Source organism: Bidens hawaiensis, unplaced genomic scaffold, assembly GCF_021521415.1.
Source record: "Bidens hawaiensis isolate Kalapana, Puna unplaced genomic scaffold, B.hawaiensis_p1.1 tig00026193_1, whole genome shotgun sequence".
Classification (NCBI taxonomy): Eukaryota; Viridiplantae; Streptophyta; class Magnoliopsida; order Asterales; family Asteraceae; genus Bidens; species Bidens hawaiensis.
In genome coordinates, this window is record NW_027494213.1 from 248,217 (window position 1) to 272,217 (window position 24,001).

At 32.9% G+C, this 24,001-nt stretch overlaps 1 protein-coding gene and 1 pseudogene across 2 annotated transcripts; one reads left to right on the top strand and one right to left on the bottom strand.

Annotated features, from left to right (window-relative positions):
- Positions 1–12,711: 12,711 nt before the first annotated feature.
- LOC143573056 (putative protein phosphatase 2C 14) lies at positions 12,712–17,894 on the top strand. Its single transcript, XM_077058036.1, has 5 exons — positions 12,712–13,176; positions 14,218–14,388; positions 16,130–16,300; positions 16,374–16,553; positions 17,481–17,894. Exons 1-5 carry the CDS (start codon positions 12,886–12,888, stop codon positions 17,745–17,747), a joined length of 1,080 nt encoding a protein of 359 aa, XP_076914151.1. The 5' UTR covers positions 12,712–12,885; the 3' UTR covers positions 17,748–17,894.
- A 630-nt stretch (positions 17,895–18,524) lies between these two features.
- LOC143573057 (GDSL esterase/lipase At3g26430-like) lies at positions 18,525–22,780 on the bottom strand (annotated as a pseudogene). The gene is made up of 5 exons (XR_013142360.1): positions 22,518–22,780; positions 21,450–21,659; positions 21,212–21,379; positions 19,936–20,206; positions 18,525–19,114 (listed from the first exon to the last, which is right to left on the bottom strand). The product of XR_013142360.1 is annotated as a GDSL esterase/lipase At3g26430-like (transcript).
- Positions 22,781–24,001: the final 1,221 nt, after the last annotated feature.

Here is a 24,001-nt window from a genome sequence, read left to right on the forward strand (position 1 = left end):
AAAATAACCAAGTATATATATTTTAATTTTTAAACGAGCGCCTTTTATGTTTACATTTATATAAATATAACTATCTACGTATTTATTAAAACTTAAACAAACGTAAATACAAACATGAATGAATGAACATAAATGGACGTTCGTCAACATAAATGAACGGACAATATGTGTGTTCATGTCCGTTAGTATATTTAAATGAAAAAAAAAATCATGTTCAAACAACTGAACATAAACGAACTCCTTACCGACCAGTATACGAATTGTTCATGAATGTTCGGTTCGTTTACCCGCCTAGAAGTGTCCCCTATGAGGATTATTAAAAGGAGTTGCTATATGTTGATTAGTCAAAGTAAAAATGTGTTACCTTCAAAAAGAGTTTCTAAAATAGCCAGAGGAATCAATTGCCAACCCCACAAAAGAAAGCCAGGTGGTATCTCAACTATTAAACTCCAAAACTAAATTTTTTGAGAATTAGATTCCATTTCATACCTTCTCATTCTCCACAAAAACCGTATATATATGTTCTAAATTCGAGATATCTTCATCGAACCCATCATCTAACAATTCGCAACTAAAAGCCCATTTGATGTCAACAATGCACCATGCAACTGGCCATCGGCAACACCACTATCGTGCTTCCTTGAAGAAGAAGGTTAAAGAAGTGGCACACAAGATACTTGACAGGCATCATTATCCCCGCATTGATAGTGGCTTTCAGACACTCCCAAGCCTCCCACAAGAAATTGTTAGAAACATGAGGTCCAATGACCACATGCAGTTCTCCGAAAGCAAAGATGATGTAGATGTGAACGTTGATGCAGAAGCTACGGATTTTATTGCGTCAATGCATAAAAAGTTTGAAGTTAGCAACATAAAGTCTTATATAGGAGGCTAACAGCTTCATGTCTCTTGTATTTGTCTCTGATTACTTGTATGTTGAGTAACCTTTGCCAAACAAAATGTTCATTTTTGATGATATTTTGATATGGATTAAATTAAATAGTTTCAGCTTATTTATAATATTCGTATATACTAGATTATTGTCAGGTATTAAGACAGGTGTGTATTGGCAAGAATATCATTTTACAAAATATGTATCCATTATATCCTTAAACAATTTTCACTTTTATGATTATAAATATATATAAAATATTTCAATTAGTATAACTAGATATATATTTCCCATAAAAGAAATATATGAATAATTATATAAATCCGCTTGCTAGTATTATCATAATAATGACAAAATTCAGACTCGGTATGAAATACCACACGAAATAATTATATATTATATTGTTCCCGATAAAGAAAACAGCAGTTTGGAAAGATCTTGACCGTGTAAAGTCATGAAAATTTGATCTTGACCGTCTAACGTAGCAAAATTCCATCTATAAGCAGCGGGGTTACTGGCAATTCAGCATTATCTCTCCTGATGGATGGATGTTTTAACATATACACGTACCTATGGATAGATACAAAAATGATGAAACTCTATAAGCAGGGCCGTCTCTGAGAATTCATATACATCGGCCGAGCCAAAATAAAAAGACCCGTAGGCCTTAACGAAAATTTTTTATTAGCTAATGTACATAGATAAAACTTTTATCGACCGATTTATTACAAACAGAAACCATTCTGAGTATGCAATTATCTCATAAACCATTGCAAATAACCTTATTTTTAACATCAAAAAACTAATATATGTAATATGTATAAAAAAAGTTTGTGCCTCCGGGCGATGGTGCGGCTCGCACACCCTCTGAGCCTCTCCTGTCTATAAGTGATTGCTAGATCAAATGAAAATAAATTTTAAATGAAAACAAAGTTAGTCAGACAACATTGCCCGTAACAGTAATTTGACGACGATGGTCATTACATGTTATATATATATCCTCCCATATGTTGATATATCAGAAGAGGTGGACACTATGTGAAGTTCCTTGTGACCACACCATAGAGCAATATACACTTCGACCAACACGTACATGATGACATGAATGGACTTTGTTGATGTTATTCATAGTATGATGTCGTCGAATTTACTTGCACATCCTCGGAAAGATTACAGAAGAAGATTATACCAAAACGACACACTGTTCTCTAGGATTTTATGAGTTTCGCATAACACAAACTCATGAGCATGGGAATATGAGGATGTGGGCATTAACGAATAATGTTGCAGGTGCAACTTAGGGACAACGAGTTAATGTTACTCTGGCATATTAGTCCAACAGTTGTGTCACTGGACACTTGACAGCCTCCGGATGATCAAAATATATTTAAGTATAGCTGATGGTTTGCGTCTTTGGTGATTGCCCGCCACCTCGTTGAGTCACAAGGCAGGCGTCCACGTCAATGATTCGTCATGTGCCACGTGTTGACACGAGATTGATGACTTAACCAGGTCATAGAGGATCGTTATGGCTTGGGTAGCGGTCCGCTACCATCGGGATTCTATATTTTTATTTTAAAACCCGAACTATACTTTGCTAAATGCCATAAGGTCCCACATCTTTTAAAATTGATAATTAAAGCATGATATTTCTAGGGTGTTACACGTACCACGAGTTCACGATGATTGTGTTGTAAAACACATGCATTTTCATACTCGTTTTAATGTATTTCCGTGTTAAAACTTATTGTTAATTTATTTATCGAAATTAACATGAAATTACATACTTTTGCTTGTTATAGGAACCTTTGTACGAGAGGAGCGGAATACGATGATTTAGACTGTAAAATCAGCTCATACGGGAAGCGGAATGAAGACCGGGAAGCGCAAACGAGTTAAAATAGCAAAATAATCAAGGAAAATGGTTAGGCACCCCCCCCCCCCGCGCTACGCGAGGGATCTAAGGGGTTTCTACGCACCACGCGTGGCGCGCCCAAATCTCTAACCCGACTATTTTGTCCCCCGCGTAGCGCGGAGGACTAATGTTGTTTCTATGCGTAGCGTGAGCCAGTCTAGGTCGACCAAAAGTTGGTGTATTACTATTTAAGCATGTTTAACAACCCTAGATGAAATATAATTCATTCCAGCCGTCAATAAGGGGCTCTAGGTTGATTTCGAGAGAGGACACGGGTCAAGTTTCTGTGGAGAATCATTCGGTTGAAGATTCAAGAGTTTAAGCGAGTTAGTGAGTTCGGTTTTGTTTTTATGCTTAATAACTCTTGTAAACAGATTATGAACACCATTACTTTTGGGTTAATTACGTGTTTAATCGATACTAAGTGTGTTTGCTAAGTTTGATAGATGCATCTTAGGATTTGTGAGTTGAGACTTGTTAAAAAGAGTAGGTTCGCCCCCTTTTAGTTGGGCAAAGATATTAGGGGTTAACTTATATTCTTAGGTTAGTTGATTTAGTTAGCCGTTGCGAGACCACGTGCGTTTTTCTAGTTGTCGAATAGGTTGAGTTGTAAGTTAGGTCTTCTTATCCTTTATTTAGAATTACCTTCCATCCCCAAGGTTTGTAATTAGCTCGAGCCTTAGAGGGATTTGAGATATAGACATGAACCAAGTGGTGAGTCATTAGGGTACTTAGATAAATAAGTGTGATTTAAAAGCAATCTAGACGTTGTTAGGGTTTTCTGGTAACACTGACCGTAGGGCCTAGTTACCTTATCTTTGCTTAGGTTAGCTCATCTTTAGAACCGAGTTTCAAGCATTCATTAACACTCGAGTCTATCTTATACTTGAGTCTATTTCTCTTATCTGGTAAAACTCGCTAGTTAGTCATTAAGCTTTACTTAGTTCTTTGTTAGTTAATTTACTTATTAAATTATAATAAGTTCGTTTAAAATAAAATCAATTCAAATATAATTTGTAGGCAGGTCTTAGTTAGGGTTTAGTATACGAACGATTCGCTGTCTTTGTGTTAGATACTCAGACTTCGTTAGTACTCTTTACCACATACAATCGGTACACTTGCCGCTTGTGTGGAGTTTTTTTAGGTTGCCTTTTAAGCTCCCTTTGCGCATTTTGGGCTTCTTTGTGCCTTTTAAGCTTTTTTTGTGCCTTTCAAACTCCTATGTGCCTTTGAAGCTTCATTTGTGCCTTTTGGGCCATTAGTCCTTTTGGGCTTTGTTTTTTTCTTTTTGAGCTCCTTATGTGTCTTTTAAACGCCGTTTGTGCCTTTTAAACTCCGGGTGTGCGTGCCTTCTGAGCTCCGTTTGTGCATTTTGAGCTCCGTTTGTGCCTTTTGGGCCTTGTTTGTGCCTTTTGGGCCTTGTTTGTGCCTTTCGGGCTCTGTTTTTTTTCTTTTTGAACTCTCTACGTGCCTTTTGAGCTCCCTTTGTTCCTTTTAAACTCTCTTGTGCCTTTTTGGCTCCGTTGTGCCTTTTGGGTTCTTTTTGTGCCTTTTAAGCAACCTTTGTGCCTTTTGGGCTGCTTTGTGCATTTTGTGTTTCTTTGTTCCTTTTGGGCTCAGTTTTTTTTATAACGTACATCAGATTTTGAGGTTACATTCAGTCATATACCTTGTACGTGATGGTAGTATTGTCATTTTACCCTTTTCTTTAAAGAAAGGAGTACACTACATGCATAGTCCTCGTGGTTTAAGCCAAATTGATTTGGCCCTAAGCTATTTTTTATTTGATTTGTAACTAGGGATGTTCAAATTCAGATATCTGTTGTTTCAGATTCCGATATTCGGATACCCGAAAATTAGTGAATCTCAATATCCGAATCCAGATTTCGGTTTTCTAAAACTTGGTCCGAAATTTCAGATACGAATATCCAAACAGATTTCCGAATTGTGAGAAATGTTATATTATAATTTTAAAAATATATATTTAATAGTTTTCAAAAGAATTGATTCTTATATCCAATATATCCTAAACTAATCCAAATTTCTAGTTAATATTTATTATTAAATATGTAAAAATATAGATAATTCTAGTATCCGAAATATTTTAAATTTTTTTAAAATAACTATCTGAATATAAATTTTGGATATCCTAATTTTTACATAATTCGAATTATGATTTTTATCATGTCTTATTTAGACAAAATCCAGCCTACAAATTAAAAATATTGTCACTTTAACAACATATTAGTTCAAACAAAATCAAGCCTTCAAATTAAAGTCAACATAAAATATTTTTTTTAAGTATATATGTAAGTAAATGAACTGAACGAACATGAACATGAATATGATTTTAAGTTTAACCAAACACGAACATATAATCAAACAAATTTTTTGTTCATGTTCGTTCATTAAGAAATTGAACATGTTCATATTTGTTTGTTTAAAACCTAAGCAAACGGTTTACGAACCTAAACAAACATAGTCGAACAGAAATGAACATAAAAGAAACCAAGAATATATATTTTTTAAACGATTTAGATTTATATAAATATTATACTACTTACGTATTTATTAAAATGTAAATGAACATAATTAGGCTTGCTAGTATTATATGAATAATTATAAAAATTTCGCTTGCTAGTATTATCATTAGAAAGAAAAATTCAGACTCGGAATGAAACACCACACTAAGTAATTAGGCTGTGGATTTTCCTGTCAAACATGTCTAATTAAATATCTCTTGTTCGACTTGAACTAAACACAAACATGTTGAACAGTCAACTTGTTTAAACTTAAACGTGATGACATGTCAACTTGTTTAAAACTTGATTATAATCCATTTAAAGTTTCTCAATGTGCTTACAATTTCTCGCCAGTTTGACCCATATAGATTTTAATCAGTTACGTCGATCGTGTTTGGGTTACTTGATATTAATTATATCCGGATTAGAATGATATATTTAATATGAATAAATATATAGGTCGTGTTTAGGCTTGCCAATATTAACCCAAATATTTGACCTTGTTAGCCCTGCAGACGAGTAACTCCCCTATTTTACTATATATCAAAATATTAATTTATGGTCTTAAATATATTCAATATACTATTATATACATAACGTCATTGAGTCGTTTTTTGAGATTTCGTGCAATAAGAGTCACTGGTTCATGTTGTAATGGATTCATCAAGAAAATATATGCAACTCTCAGCCAGTGGTATGACCAGATGTACAAGCATTTATAAAGCATGCACACTTTCCATTCGTTGAGAGTTGAGACCACTCCTTAGGATTGCAGTTGTTTCCGATAAAACCAATCAGTTCGACGCAATTGAATAGATATTATCATTAAACATTTGGTCCGTAACAATAAGCTTGGGTCTATTTGGTATGAGGTAACTGAATAGTCGAATGAATGGACTTGGCGTGAGAATAGAATGGACAAGAGAATGAAATTAATTAACTCAATACTTTATGTTGTTTGGTAGGCACGAAAAACACAAGAATGAAATACAGTGAACGAAACAAAAGTATATATGCTGAGATTTCTTGTGTAATCGTTGATTTCATTTCATTTCATTGACCAACCAAACGCTTATTTTTTCATTCTCTCACGATGATTCATTCTATTCCCGTACTGCGTCACCACTAATACATCATCTCATCATCTTTATACCATGTCACATTGATCTAGAATGCTGAATTTTTAGACTTAAGTGGTGGTCAAACAAACGAAAGCCACAAAACTTACTAGTTGGCAGCCGAAAGCCCATAATATACATACCAAAAACAGTTGTATGAAAAATATTCGAAAATAACCAAAAGGACATAAGAATCAGATTCCATATATTTATGTTTCATTTTGATCATTCATTTACATAAACCTTTACAGACTCATAAATAAATTTGTCATGTGTTAAATACTTAAAACATCATCCAATCCATTATTTGGTCACTTGTAACTAGACATCATCAATATGCCGAATAACGACATGATGAACCATCAAAGAAGGCATCGAAGGAATTTTCGCAAAAGTTACCTGACACGCCTCCTTATTTGACATTTTCTTCGGTACTAACGATTTTAAAATATTCTCTAACCAACCTTAAACAAACCCTAGATTAGCAAACATGTAACTTAGTTAAACAACATTTATGATGGGAAGTTAGCCACCTTATCTCACCAGTCACCACTACATAAGTACAAGCGTATACATAGTAATTACTATTTGCAAATGAAAATTACAAAATCCATTCGTTAATATGTAAATCATGCTTTTCGTTCGTTTTTGTAACATACATTAGATTTTGAGGTTAAATTCAGTCATATGCCTTAGTATGGTCATTTTACATTTTCCTTAAAAAGAAGAGTGCACTACATGCATAGTTCTTGTGGTACAAGTCAAAATGTCAAATTGATTTGGCCCCTAAGCTTATTTATTTTTATTTTTTCATTTGATATGTAACTAGAGATATTTAAATTCGGAAATTTGGAGTTTCGGATATCCGATATTTGGATATCCAAAAATTTCAAATAGTGAATGTTAATCCTAATCCAAATTTCTGTTTTCTAGAACTCGTATTTGTTCATTAAGAAAATGGGCATGTTCATATTTGTTCTTTTAAAACCTAAATGAACGGCTTACAAATGCAAACAAACACAAAGAAAACAAACTTAACTAAACAAACATAGATGAACACAAATAAACTTATATATATATATATATATATATATATATATTAAGTGAGCGCCTTTTATGTTTAGATTTACATAAATATAAACACTTACGTATTTATTTATATTTAAATGAACATAAACAAACATAAATGGACGTTCATGAACATAAATCAACAAACAAAACGTGTGTCCATATTCGTTCGTTTAATTAAATAAAAAAAATATGCTCATGATTATTCTTTTAAAAAACAAACGAACATAAAGGAACTTTCTACCGACCAGATTACAGATAGTTCATGAATGTTCGGCTCGTTTATTGGCCTACAAGTATTCATTAAGAGGATGATTGAAAGGAGTTGCTATATGTTGGTTAGTCCAAATATGTTACCTTCTAAGAGATTCTAAAATGGCTAGAGGAATCAATTACCAAAACTACCAAGACTAAATATTTTGAGAATTGGATTCCATTTCGTACCTTCTCATTCTCCAAAAACTCGTATAAATATGTTCGAAATTCGACATAACTTAATCAAACCGATCAACCAACAATTTGCAACTAAAAGCCCATTGATGTCAACAATCCACAATTCAATAGGACATCGGCAACACCATCGCGCTTCCTTGAAGAAGAAGGTCAAACAAGTGACACACAAGTTACTTGGCAGACATCCTTATCCCAGCATTGGTAATGTAGTTCTCCCAAACTTCCCACAAGAACTTGTTAGAAACATGAGCTTTTACAATGACTATACGCAGTTCTCCAAAATTGAAGATGATCATATAGATGTAAACGTTGATGCAGAAGCGACGGATCTTATTGCGTCGATGCATAAAAAGTTTGAACTTAGCAACAAAAAGTATATATAAGAGGCTAACAGCATCATGCATTGTTCATGTCTCTTGTGTTTGAGTTTAATCATTTGTATGTTGAACAACCTTTGCTAAACAAAATGTTCATGTCAAATGTAACTTTTTGATGATATTTTGATATGGAATAAAGTAAACAGTTTCAGCTTATTTAAAATATTCGTATGTACTATATATTGTCTAAGTATTAAGATACAAACACCTTATGTGTTGGCAAGAATATCCCTTTTACATAGCATGTATTTATCTTTAAACAATTTTCATTATTATTATCAATATATAAAATAGATTTAGGAAATAAAAGAGGTAATGATATTGAAAAAAAGAATAAAATTGATCATTACCATTTTATTATCTTTTGTTTAGCTAGTCTATGAAAATAAAATAAATTATTACTTTATATTGTTCGGTAGACGTGAAAGACACAAGAATAAAATACAAATAACAAACATATCAGTGTCTCAATACAAAAAAAATTTACCCAATTAAAAAAATAGTAATGGTGGCGGCGGCGGTGGCAGTGGTGGAGATGGCGACGGTAATGGTGGTCCACAATGGTGACATTGTTGGTGATCACGTGACGGCAGTGGAAATGGTGGAGGCAACGGTGGCGGTGGTCAGGTGGGGTGTCACGCCCCAACTAACAGCTTATTATACGTCGGGAAATAACCATAATTGTTCATACACATGACACCCATTAAAGATGTAATATATTTGTAACCATATTAAAAATGTCACACATTTTTCAAATAAACCAACATAACATAACAAGAGTTGATATAGTTTATTAATTCATTTCCTATGACCATAGCAGAACTAGATTTGAATTCATTCTTGATAATCATCAAACCTTGTTATTTGTATCATGCATAAAATAATGTGTCAACTAATAATAGTTGGTGAGCACCAATATTTAGTATATATAGTTAATAGTTTAACATGTGCAATCTACTATGTCAAGTGTAATCCAAAGCATATATGAATAAATCATAGATGTATGTGATCAAACCTTAGTTGAAATAGACACTCGACTCGCAAGTCAAGATTCGATATAGACACTCGACCCGAAGGTCAAGATTAGTTGATTATGGTTTCGATGAATAGATTCATTATCGTTTCCACTGGTTTAATAAGTTAATAATCACACTAGATAATAGATGTAGCATGCAAACACAAACAAAAGTCTAACACATAGCCATAGAATATCACATAGACATAGAATCACTCAACGAAATTACATCATCTTTAAACCAATTCAGTACACATTGATCAAGACTAAATTATTCCGTTGATCAATCAAACACCCATTTTTCATTCTCTTATTAATTCCATTCCGACACCACTAAACAAAATTACCTCATCTTTAAACCAAGTACACATTGATCTAGAATGCTGAAATTTTTTGACTTGAGTGATGGTCTAACAAACCAAGGCCACAAAACTTACTAGTTTGGCAGCCGAAAGCCCCAATCATATTATACCTACCAAAAACACCTACATGAATAATATTCTAAAATTACCAAAAGTATATGAGAATCATATTCTATATTTGTAATGTGTTACATATAATTTCATCCAATCACTTGTAACTAGACATCGTCAATATGCCAAATAACAAAATGATGTGATGACCCATCAAAAAATATATTGAAGGAATTTTCGAAGAAGTTACATGACACGCCTCCTTATTTTGATATCTTCTTCAATATTAACGGTTTTAAGAGATTCTCAAACCGACCTAAGATGAATATTAGACTCGCAAACATGCATAGATGCACTAAACGTTAGAACTTAGCAACACAATATCTATTATAGGAAACTAACCACCACATACATCACACATGACGCATGTACATAGTAATTACAATTTTCGTACGGAAATTACATAAATCATTTGTTGATATTTTATCATACTTTTCGTTCTTTATTGTAACGTATATTAGATTTCAAGATTAAATCCAGTCATATGCCTTATACATGAGAGTAGTATTGTCATTTACCCTTTTGCTTAAAAATTATTGAACTACGTTAATGGTTCAATTTAATTATATACTTAATAAACCTGTTATAAATACATAGATGGTTCAATTCAATAGCAAATTAAAAATATAAATGAGTTTACTAATTTTAGTTGTTGGTTTTTTGTTTTTCTATTTGCTTGTGTATCAGTGTATGTTTAAATAAGCTGGTGCTATGAAGTGCTAGATGAGCTTGTAGTTGTTGATATGATTTTTTGGTGTTCGTTTGTTCTAGTTCATATATATTTTTTTTTCATTTTTGTATTGTTCTTGGGTTAATACTTGATACAATTCTGATTTGGGTTTAGTATGATGAAATTTTGTGTTTGTGAAAAAAATAAATTCATGTTGAAGCATATATTATTAAAAGGTGTATTGAATTATATTAATCTCAACTATCATCTTTTAATCGTTGTTGTTCCAACTAACGAATTGACTGTTGACGGTCACACCTTTTTAACGTATTTGTTCTCAATTGTCTGCGACTAACAGAATCTTAACGTCGTTACTTGCAGGTCGCCGAAAAATACTTTTGACCGAAAAAGCCACATTTTCTTGTCAGATAACTCAACCTGAACACCGCCACAACCACCAACTAACTCACCACCAACCAACCACCACCACTTGAGCACCACCAACCGATTCCGACGATGGTTATAGGGTCTCGGCGACCTCAATAATTGAGGTTTCTACAAGAAAAATGTTCCTAAAAGTCCTATCCAAGATTACAAAGTTGTTTGGGACGAACATGTTGAGTTTTCCCGCGAAAAATGTTTTTCGGTGACCTGTAACTAACGGCATTAGAATTTTGTGAGTCACGAACCACTGAATACAAATATAATAAAAAAACGGGATTATTATCAATCAATTCATTAGTTGAGACCAACAACGACCAAGATATTAGAGTTAGAGTTTTAAAAAAACATACACCATATTAAAATGATAGTAGTCATTTTATATAATTATCGCCATAAATGAGATGAGGTGTGGTTCACTCTACAACCAACAGCTTTTGACTTTTGCCTTGTTCAACAATTTTGACTTTTCTTTTAAAACCAAACGGCCGTTATTTGACTCATCCAACAAACGACCCGCTCTAACGTTATTTTTTAACCTTTCACTCCTATATCTAAAAGCTACAATGACATAATTGCCCTTATAGTTTCTATCCTTGTAAATCTAAACACCAACTTACTTAAGGGGTGTTTGGGATTACTTATTTTAGTTTCTTATAATTTTTTATTAAGTTAATAAGTTACAAAAGTGTAACTTATGGAACTTTTCCTCTCACAATATAAGCAATCCCAAAAACTTTATTACTTTTTAAAAAGTTAATAAATTATAAGTTAATGAAAATAAGCAATCCCAAACACTCCTTAAGTTCATAAATATTAAGACTACTTGTTGTGGGAGTTCAACTGGATGGTGCCAAAACCACATCATCGCTAAACACCAAAACCAGCTTGTGAAAGTTGGGTGCTAAAATGGGAGGTGCTAACCCATTAACGTGAAAATTGTATCAATGAGATGTGGTCCACTCAAAATTAACCAATCAAAGTTTTATTTTTTAAAATTTTAATTAAACCATAGCATGATAGTTAGAGAATTGGTTAGTTAAAGCTCATTGTTCACGTGACACATTATGAGCTTTTTAGTTAGCCTATAACATGTGGTCTGAATAAACAAATTGTGATACCTAGTGTAAAAGGAACAATAAATGATTTAGAAAAAAAGGCTAGATATATTTGTCAGAAACACTTATAAAACAATTGTTACAGTTTATTCAGTACCTACCTAGATGTTCTAAATGTATCAACAGGACAACTGGTCAGTCTGATTCTAAGAACACGACACAAAGTACAAGGATTCAGTTACTTATATGTGACTTGATTATTTGCATTATATGCAAATTAATTTCAGTTTTTTTTGTCATTGAAGATGCTTAACCTATACTTCTACACAAAACTTTTAACTTTAACTTTGCTTCATTAAACGTTTGCCACAAAAGTTTCACATATATACTTTTTGACCCCTCATCTTTCGTAATGAAACTCTCTCCCTTTCAACTTACATCTTCACTTTCTGCCCATCATCTCTGATTCCGAAACTTTCTCCACAAAACTTTCACCATAACACATCGAACAAACATTGACACCATCCGACTTCCCTCACAATACATTTCGAACACGTAGCGCATTAACCCGCTCCACCCCAACACACAGACTAAAACACTTATATAAAAAAAACCTTGCAAGACTTTGCTTTACAATTTTCTTCACCTATGTATAGACCAAGACCAAAGGGCAAAATGGTCATTAAATAATCCAGAAAGTCATTATTAATATTATTATTATTATCATTATATTATTATTAATTATTATTATAAGCCCAAAGTAGCCGTTACACTTCTCACCCCTCTTAATATTATTATTCAACCTCTCAAAACCTTCCCCTGTTTCTAACTTAATATCATCATTCACCGGAAAACATTTTCCGGCCACCGTAAAACCACTCCGATGCCTCCAAACACCCTCCGCTTCTCCGACATCACCAACGAATGTATTGGCATCACCGCCACACCCCCGGATCACACGAAGAAGCGAAAACGGCCGCCGATGATCGAAATACCGAATTTGCTCAAACTAACCGAATTATCCACCGATGAATTGAAATCGAGAAATTGTGGATTGAGAGCTGAAGGTGTGGAATTGGGAAGTGGGTTTGGTGTGGGTGTGTGTTCGGTTAAAGGCCGGAAGTCGTTTATGGAAGATACGCATACGATTGTGTCGGATTCGAAAACCGATAAGGTATATTTGAAATTGATGTGATTGATGATATGGGTTTGAATTGTGGTTTGGTTTAGGTCGGGTTTGGGCTAAAACGGAATAAAAATTGAAACTTTGGTTTTTGAATTTTTGAAAACGGTTTGGTTTCGGGTTGGTTTTGCATTTGTGCTTGAAAGTTTTGGGCCGAAGATGATATGGTTGTGAATTGCGGTACGGTTTGGGTCGGTTTTGGGCTAAAACTGAAAAAAAATCGAAACTTTGGTTTTTGAGTTTTTGAAAACCGTTCGGTTTCGGGTCGGTTTATCGGTTTGTGGTTAAAAATTTTGGGACGAAAAATAATGAATTTATGAAAATTTTAAATCATGGTTATGTTTGGGTTGGTTTTGGGCTAAAACCGAAGCAAAAAACCTACTTTTGAATTATGATTTGAAGTGTATCTTCGGTTTTTGAATTTTTGAAAACCGTTCGGTTTTGGTTTGGTTCGGTATTGTCATTTGAGTTTTGAAAATTCCGAGCAGAAAATAATGAATTTGGCTTTAAATCATTTTGTTAGTTAATAACTAACTGATTATTATACGTTTTGGCTAAATATTTTAGTTACATATTTGTTAAATTCGTATAAATTACTTAAAATAAAAATATGGAAATTTGAAAATTCAGTTCGGTTTAGTTCGATTTTGCCATTTGAGCTACATTTTGCCTAAATCTTTGATTATTATACATTTTGCCTAAATCTTTGAGTTACATTTTTATTAAATTCATATAATTACTCAAAATAAAATTAAAAAATATATATATATGAAAATCTATGAATTTGTTTTGGTTAGTTTTTTTTCTGTGTTTATTACATGTAAAACCGAGATATTTAGTCATTATCAAAACCGAGATATTTAATTAGTGATTATCAAGATAAAACCAAAACCGAACTATAAGTTTGGTGTTGAAATAAACGCACGTAAGCTTAAAACCAAACCGTCGGTTTTGTTTTTGTTCAGTTTTTTTGTTTTCATGCACACCCTTAATTTTAATGTTCGATTAACCGATTTTTAGCTGTGAAATCAGGGTTTTTTCGGGGTATATGACGGGCACGGAGGTAGCAAGGCTGCAGAGTATGTATCGAAGAATCTACACTCGAACGTATTCGATATGTTGGATAAATGTTCAGAGAATACATCAATACAAGAAGCTGTCAAAGCTGCATTCATGAAAACTGATGATGAGTTCCTTAAACAGGTTTGAATATTAGTACTTAATATTATTAACAATATTATTAAGTAAACAATTTGGTTTGAAAGAAACAAACATGTATTTAAGAATTCTATATCTCATTCCAAGCTTAGACTATGTGCATAGAAATTGTGTTATAGATTGTGACAATAGTGTTAAATGTATGTTTAATAATAACACTTTGACTAGGTCTTATAGACTTAATATAGACTTGTAGTGTTATATATAGGTCAAGTTAGTTAAGAGTTGTTCACATGTTTGCTTACTTTTTCAAGATCTAGACTTGGTCATATTATTATTATACCAATGACAAAGTCACATACCAAGTGTTACAAGTGTTTAGTTCCAAGTATGTAAACTAGGGGTGTAAATGAGCCGAGCAGAGCCTGAGCTTGACAAGGCTCGAGATCAGCTCGTTTCGAGCATTTTTTTAAAGCTCAAGCTCCATTCGTTAGTTTTTTTCTAGCTCGGGCTCGGGTCATTTATTATTTATTAATCAGTTTATAATTTATGTATGTTTTTAATTATTTTTTTATATTTGAGAAAAAACTTAAATGAGCCTAAGCTTCGCTCGAGCTTGGGTAGTACCTTAAATGAGCCAAAGCTCAGCTCGAGCTGGGTTGTGGAGTGTGAAATTAATACATAGAAGACCAAAAAAAAACTTAAAAATACACAACGCATGTAAACAAATAGAACGTTCGGTGAACTGTTCGTGAACCGTTCGGTGGGAAGTTCGTTTATTTAATAAACAGCATGAACACATGTTTCGTTCGTTCATTTTTGTTCATGAACGTTCGTATATGTTAGTTTATTCATGTTCATTTATGTTTGTTCATATATATTTTTATGTTCGTTTATGTTTCTTTGTGTTCATTTATGTTTGTTTGCATTCATTTAAGTATGTTCAATTCTGTTTGTTTATTTTTGTTCAATTATGTACGTGAACTGTTTGCTTTGAGTTTAAATAAACGAGAAACAGGATCAAATACATTTTATTCTTAACATGAAAACAGTGAGAACGAATTTGTTGTTATTATTAGGTTTATTTTTATAGGTGCTTGGTGTTATTTTTTGTTCATATTTGCTAATTTTCGAGTATGAGACGTTACAAGTATTTGCTTATTTATATTTTGTTGTTATTATTATATTTTTTCTTTTGCTGTTATAAGTATTTGTTGGTATATGTTGTTATTATTTTGTTCTTGATTTTGATTCTTTTATTGTAATTTTTAGGTTTTTTTCTTTGCTATTATAAATCATTGTTTATGTATATTGGTATTGTAGTTGTTATTGTTTCTTAGGTTCTCATTTTTTTATAAATTGGTATTATTTCCTACGTTCTCATGTTAAGATTAAAATGTACATGAACCTTCCACAAATAAACGAACACGAGCATGTTTGTTATTTAAACAAACGGATATAGACACCAAATATTAGTTCGATTAAGTGTTCATGTTCAATTAAAGTTAAATGGACGAACACGAACATAAATGTTTACCAGCCTAGTTATAGCCTTATAAGTCAAGTTAGTTAAGAGTTGTTCAATGTTTGCTTAATATTTCAAGATCTAGACTTAGTCATACTATTCCAATGACAAAGTCACATATACAAATATTTAGCTCCAAATAATAGCAGTGAATTAATAATAAATATGTGAAGTCAAATATTTGACCTTGAATTAGAAAAAAAAAAAAAAAAAAAAAAACAACACCACCACCAACTTATTTTTTATGGTAATGACATGCAGGGATTAGAAAGTGGTGCTTGTTGTGTCACTGCTCTTATAAAACAAAAAGAGCTTTTCGTGTCGAATTTAGGCGACTGCAGAGCGGTTATTTCCAAAAACGGAAAGGCCGAATGCTTAACTAAGGATCACAAAGCGTCACAAGACGACGAACATAAAAGGATACAAGATAAGGTGTGTTTTATATTAAATAGTTTGAATAAAAATGACTCGTTTAAACATGAAACAAATAATGTGTGTGATATAGGGAGGATATGTAGAGCTGCATCGCGGGACATGGAGGGTTCATGGTGTACTAGCTGTCTCGAGAAGCATAGGTGATGCGCATTTGAAAGATTGGGTCTCGGGTGAACCCGAGACCAAGAGTTTACCATTGACAGATGATTTAGAGTATCTAATCTTGGCTTCTGATGGATTGTGGGATGAGGTAATTTAATAATATCATGCATTGTTTGATACTTTTATTGTGTGTGTATATATATATATATGGTAAGGATCCTAAGAGAACCATTAGAAAATTGAGAACTTTGAGAACCATTTTGAACCACTAAAAAAACCTCTAAAAAAACAATTAAAAAATTATAAAACAAAAAAAAACAACAATTTTTAAAAGTAAAAACACCAAAATTCTTATATTTCATTCCGGTTTCATAAAAAAAATAAATAAATAAAACTTCATATTATATACACGTGTATAATTTCATTTAATCTTTAGTTACGTAATGCACACATATGTACATTATCATTTACCTTAAATTGTACATATGTGTATTAAAAAAAATGTATGTACATATATATACATATTATACATATATGAATAATTTAGCTAAACTGAGACTTTTTTTTTTATAAAACCGGAATGAAAATAAGAATTTTAGTTTTTTTACTTTTTTCATTTTTGCGTTTTTTGTGGTCGAAAATGGTTCTCATGGTTCTCAATTTTCAAATAGTTCTCACATGATCCTGATCATATATATATATATATATGTATATATAGTCTCTCATGGTTTGACCCGAGGTCAAAACATATTCGGTTTCTTTTGCTAGTGTGCATAAGTGACAAGTTCGATCCGTTTACACATCAAACAAGTTCAAAGTGTCCATTAACTAGTTATGATGATAAATAACAACACACATATATCTTGCATATTCTGACTATTGAGGTCAAACTAGCTAAATTCTACCTTGAATTAACCGGAATTATAAGATTTTTTTTTTATAAAAAGTGAGATGGTTACCTTATACTATATAACAAACTCTACAAACTGATACGAGATATCGCAACATCTACCGACAAAATTTTAATAAATTTTAGTTCGAAAAGTAACAAATTTGACCTCAAATGTGTTCTTAGGTTGGAAATCAAGAAGCTATTGATGTTGCGACACGATGCATGACGAAGAAAGTTTATCGGGTCAAACGAATGAAATGCAATGAAAATAGTGAAAATGATGAACCACAAAACACGGCTCGACAACTGGTCTCATTTGTTAAGACCACGGCCCAGGGCCCGGGCCTTGGGCTTGTGGATGCATGCAAGGAGCTAGTGAGCCTTGCTGTAAAGAGAGGTAGTTTAGATGATATAACAGTCATGATAATTGACTTGAAAGCTTTCCAATAACCCGAGTAAGTAATCGTGCATTGACTGACTTGTACATTGTGCATTAAGAGTTTTACGTTGCAGAAATTTGGCCATTTTGGTCATTTTTGCTCTTGGTGATGATGTCTAGGACCTCTCTATTATTATTATTATTATTATTATTATTATTATTATTATTATTATGTAGTGACTTATATCTCATGCATTAAACTAAAATTTGTATATTAAGTTGGTTTTAGCCAATTTTTATACCATTGACTTGTATTTTATGCATATGTTCTTGCGCGTAACAACATATATTACCGCGTATTTTTTTTATGCATCGCTATCTTGTATCCTATGCAGTCGTCACGTGATATATCGGTTATCGGTTCGTTGGTAAAATATCAGTCAAAATATTAATACAGATAATATTGGCGATATTGACCGATCGACATTTTACCGATATATCACCAATGTTTCCGATATAAATGGTTGAAGTCTGAAATTTCAATTTTTAATGTTCAATGTTAGTGTTTTTAAGTCTTAATCAGTTACTACTTGCTACAATTGTTAGTGTTTTGCAAGTTGCAAAAGGTTAATTTGTTAATGGTAGGAGAGTTTACTGAATTATTAGTGTTAAATTGCTATTTACATTATATTAAAATTATCGATATCCCAGTATGATAACCAATATCACAAATATCGGTCTTTGACCAATATCAGATATTTTTCCGCATTAACCGCTTAGCTTGTATCTTATACATAAAATGTAGTAAAACCACTAAAGAGCATATGAGAATGTTAAGGCTAACAATATGTTTTAACCACCTTACAAAGATGTAATAGCATAGAAATGAGTACTACAATAGTGATAAGTAACACCTACTAAATAGAATAATGTTACACTCGCCACACAGACTACTTAGGACTAGACAGTGTGAGGTGATGACAAACCTTACCTCCCAAGTCCGCAATAGTAAAAGATAAATACTAAAATAGTAAACACTCAATATAGATATAGTGACTGCAACCGAAACCAAATAACATGCCCTAAAACCGGACAAAAGTATCCGGTTAGTTACCTTATTCGCTTGTTCGGTGTCGGTAAGTTAGTTTTGTGACTCAAAAATACATATATGTTAAGTCCTCCTTTCCATGGCAAGCCATCTTTAATGGAACAGACGGATCAGAGTACGCCCCGTCAGCAATCTGACTGTACACCCATTTGTTAGCCGCCTCAGTATAGTGGGTCCCATCCCAGTTGATTCGTGATGACGGGTCTTCACAAGACTTGGCAACCACGATTTTTGTACCGTTCAATGTTTTCGTCTTCCCACATTTCATTGCGTTGTTGAAGTTGTACTTTCCTCCGTACCCACAACACACCAAAAACGGATCATCGAATCCTGTTGACCCGTTTAAGTATGTAAGGTGTTGACCCATAAGGTTACCCAAACCACCCTATTCATGGCAATGAGACAAATATTGGTAATCCCGGTCCCATATCTAATTATAAAACTGTGTCTCATGCCAGATAACGGGTATTGAGTATAACTATTAGTTTGTTAATATTTTACCCAATAGGATTCCCAAATACATTTCTACCTATTTAAATTTTATATAACTTTATTTTTCTATAAATTTAGAAATATAAAAGAAAATTATAATTAGTGAATCAGTAGATTATTCTATTACTTGGTTTAAAAAGATAATAAAATGTATACTAGTATGATTCATCTAAATGAGTGTGTGTTTCGGGTAATCAGACCGATATCACCTAGGAGTGTTAAAAAAATCGTTGAAATTGCCTGAACTACGCAAACCAAGCTAAATCGGCTGGTTCGGTTTTGGCAAATAAAAAACATTAAAACATAACTTTTTTATCTATATAAATTTAACTAAAATAAATTAGTATGTATCAAACATTTATAATACTTATAAGTATCTTAAGTAACAATACATATATAGTGTTGATTTAACCAATCTCTTCTATTAATTTTGTTTTTTCACTTTTTATCTAATGGAATGATTCCAATCTAAAAACACGGCTCAAACGATTCTGTTTTGGCCGGGTTGGCTCATAATTTTTGTCAAAACCGACTAAACAGGACCGCCAACATCCTTAGTTTTTTTTAAATGCTCCAGGTTTCAGGTTTTCCCGTCAGGTTCAGGTTCATTTGTCATCTCTACAACCATCTTACCACCTAAAAAAAAAACATAAACGTACCAAGCTCTTTTGATCGGGCAAAGAGTGAATATTTGACCGAATAGATATCAACGTAGGTGATTGCGGCCAAAGGAAGATCTTTCCGGAGTTGGGCTACGGCTTCCTTGAGTTTCTGGTTAAAATACTGTGAAACATCATTATACTCGGTGGCACAACCATATTTATCCATTTGTGCCGCCGTGATCGCTTTAGTATCCAAGATATAAGGCAAGCAACCAACTGGTCCTGTGTTGTGTACCCAAAATGTTCTGCCACCAAGAGCATACACCTTCTGTTTTTTGACAACCATATTAAGAGTTAGTTACTTTTAAGTTGGTCGGGTCGGGTTTTAAAACGAGCAAATGTGAGTGAAGGAGGAGAAACATGCGGTGACAATTTGGTAATTATGTTGAATAGCGTAATTATGTTATAACACATTTTCAACTTGAGTAATAACAATTACGCTATAGTTTCACTGGTAGCGTAATAATTATTACTCGAGTTGTAAATGCCACTTGTGTTTACATTATTTATATAAATGCCACTTTGTGTTTACATTATTTATATAAATTGCACTTTGTGTTTCTTTCTTCGTTTTGCGCGTTAACCTCACTTTGTACGTGATCCCGACCCTATATACATACATATATGAATATTTGCAAAAAATATATACAGTTGTAGTTAAAAGACTAAAAACACGAGTCGGCACGACCTTTGGACAAGTTGAGCTCGAGTTCAACATTTCAACTCGTTTACAGCATGAAACACCAGTGGCGGAGCCACATGCATGCTAACTACCTGGTTCGGCTGAACGCGGTCTTTTTTCGGTTTTATATACAACCTATATGTACGGATTAACAAGCGAACATATTCTTTTTCGGCGGGCGAACTTAATATCATTCTAAAAAAATAATCGAACCCATTGATTATGAAAAATTTTAGTTAAAACAAATTTTAGTAATGAATATTTTTTTATATAAAATATAAAAAGCTTTAAAAGAAGCTATAAAAATTACCAACAAACATTCTAAATGGGAGACGGTTATATGAATGATACTTGAATTTGTTGAATGTTGACAATGTATTTTTGTTATAATAGTGATGTTCATTCTATTTAGTTGACCGAATGACTGACCCAACCCGACCCGACCTACCTGGGCCCGAAATCTTTGACGTCAAAAAATTCGAGCATTAAAAAATCCTGAACCCGCAGGAATAAATTTCTGGCTCTGCCACCTCATAATACAAAACGAAAAATACATGTTTTGACCCGTTATATGACCCATCAATTTCGCACCTTAATAATAGGGGTCAACCATGATATAACATTTGGAATGTAAGCTTTAACTTCTTCGGGAGACATTAAGTTGAAACCCCGCGCTGAGATCGTTTTGGCCTATATCAAACACGTACAACGCGCTAGAAAACTTGTACTCTTCCGGGAACATGTTCTTAAAGACGTCTCCTACACCATTGTATTATAGTATCTCATGATGTACAAGTTATTAATGTTATAATGAGTCAAGAACATGTACCTTTTTGACGGATTGTTTGGGATTTGGCTAAGAAATGGTTGAACTCTGCGTATTGAACATCTAAGGAAATCGGGCTATACCCGCTTTGGAAAATAGTAGTGTTTTGACGTCGGATTGTGGATCCGATAGTTGCGTAATTGGCTCCATGACTAAAATTTGTACCCATTGAATCCAGATATGAACTAAGATAAGATAGTTCTAAACCTTCAGCTAAAACCTAAAGTACCTTAAAATAATAATTACATAAAAAAAAAGTAAGTTATATATTGTAATTTTACATCTTATTAACTTTAATAAATTATTTATGGATATTTGTAAAATCTTTTCGTATTAATGGTATGATGTAAGTTGATGTATTTATTGGTCCAACTGTCACAATCTCATGTACACGTTTATAAATTTTCATTTATATATTCATCTCATTAATATATTTGATTTTTTAATATACATATCAGACAAATGTTTACTTTTATGTCCATAAAAACAACATGAAAATCTAAAAAACACATGAATATTAGATATTAATAATCTCAATTATGACTTATTGACTAGCACAAACCATAACTAAAGAAATGTATCAGAATAGTCCTAGTACTGGTTTTCAAGTTATTTTCCTCCACTAAGCGTTTTTTCAAGTTATTTTCCTCCATCATAGACGGAACGACCAGATCAATAGAGAAATGGCCACCACCATCGACGACTTGGACTTCCAATTGAAGGGTAGGACCATACATCGTGACCATGAGATTCATACTCTTCTAGGTCTAATTAGGGGTCAATTGTAATAAGGGGGGGGGGGGGGGGGGGTTAAAGACACGATAAGACATGTTAATAAAAAATTGTGATATGTGTATTTTTTTAATTTTCTTAAACAACTGAAATTAGTATACTAGACTTTATCATTTTCTCTTATTAATACATGAAACTTAACACTGTCTTACAAATAATTGAAATCCCTATATTTTCTTCTTTATTCTCAAGTAAATATAAAAATATATTTGTACTAATAGACTGCCAGACTAGAGTCGTGCAACACACTCGTTTCCAATTCTTCAGTTAGTTACGTACCTATGAAATCGATTATAAGACGGCCATCACAAAGACGACCAGCAGGAGTATGGAAATAAGTTTCCCCGTTAGGTGCCTGAGCAGCATTTTGCCCAAACATCGATAGTAAAGCCCCAGTATCAGAATTTGAATCGCCGAAGGTAAATATGGCCGGAAAGTTACACTCCGACAAAGCGAATGCCGAAATCGGAAGTAATAATGTAACAAAAACTAGCATCTTACACATGACTTCCATTTCAGTTAGAGAAAGAGAGAGGCTACAAGTCAAGAAGCTGATAAGGAGATATTTCTACTAACATTTATATACAAAGTTACTAATAATAGAAGTGACATTATTCTACTAGTGACTAGCCAAGTTACATCTTTTTCATTGTAACAAGTGTGTGACTAATAATAAAAGTTGTACAATATTCCATTTACATCAAGTCCAAAAAGTCATTATTCAGCACTGCACCAAAGATATTTACTTTATTACTTTTTTTTATATATTTATTATGGTATATTTTATTAGCGAAAATCGGAAGAATAGACAAATTGATCGACAAAATGTGCAAAATAGGCGTCGAAATTAAGCCAAATGGTTAATAGGAATAACCTACTAAGACTACTAGGATTCAGCGGAAGAAAAAAAACCCTTAAAAATACAATGTTCACGAAAGTAACAGATCGAAATAATATACGTGTAAAATGGGGGCTATAGAAGCTCAAAGTTGCATTCAGCAAGTAAACTTAGCCGGCCTTAAGACATGTATTGATTTGATTAGCTGTTTTTTTAGAGCATTGTTAGCATGAGATGCTAACATAGCTTCAAAGTTAAGTGTGTGGGGCGAGATAATAACATGACAGGTGACTTTGGTGTGCTAGAAATTGAAAAACCGATTCGTGACCGAAACAAACCGACGGTTTGATATATGTTTTGTAAAAACTTGCATGTAATAAAAAGCGAAAAAAGCGAATCGAATTTATAAATTTTAATTTTTTTACATTTTATTATAAATAATTTATAAAAAATTATTAAACATGTGACTCAAATATTTTATCCCAATTGGTAATTAATTAACAAAATGATTAATTAATTCAAGCTTTTTGAACAATCTTGTGCCCCGTTGAACCCGCCACTAAAATATTTTATCTCAATTGTATAATAATCAATAGATAGTATTAAAAAGTTGGATGACAGGTCAAAACGAGTAATATTATGATAAAATAAACCAATAGAAACCACTCATCGTATCATGTTGCACGGGTAATGAGTGCATACTTGACCGAATAGACATCAACATAAGTAATCGCGGCCTTGGGTAGATCCTCTCGCAGTTTTTCAACAGTTTTTTTAGTCGATGGTTAAAAAAGCGAGCGAGTTCATTGAACGGGCCCACACATCCGTGCTTGTCCACTTGTCCGGCTGTGATTAGTTGACGGTATAGACCCGTATAATGTATCCAAAATGATCTTCCTCCTTGATCATATATACCCTAATCATA

What these genes read in the sequence shown, in the direction of transcription:
- LOC143573056 (XM_077058036.1), top strand. Translation starts at nt 12,886, where the DNA reads ATGCCTCCAAACACCCTCCGCTTCTCCGACATCACCAACGAATGTATT. An exon ending in ATGATGAGTTCCTTAAACAG is followed by an intron (nt 14,389 to 16,129) that starts GTTTGAATATTA and finishes AATGACATGCAG; the next exon opens with GGATTAGAAAGTGGTGCTTG. An exon ending in CTGATGGATTGTGGGATGAG is followed by an intron (nt 16,554 to 17,480) that starts GTAATTTAATAA and finishes ATGTGTTCTTAG; the next exon opens with GTTGGAAATCAAGAAGCTAT.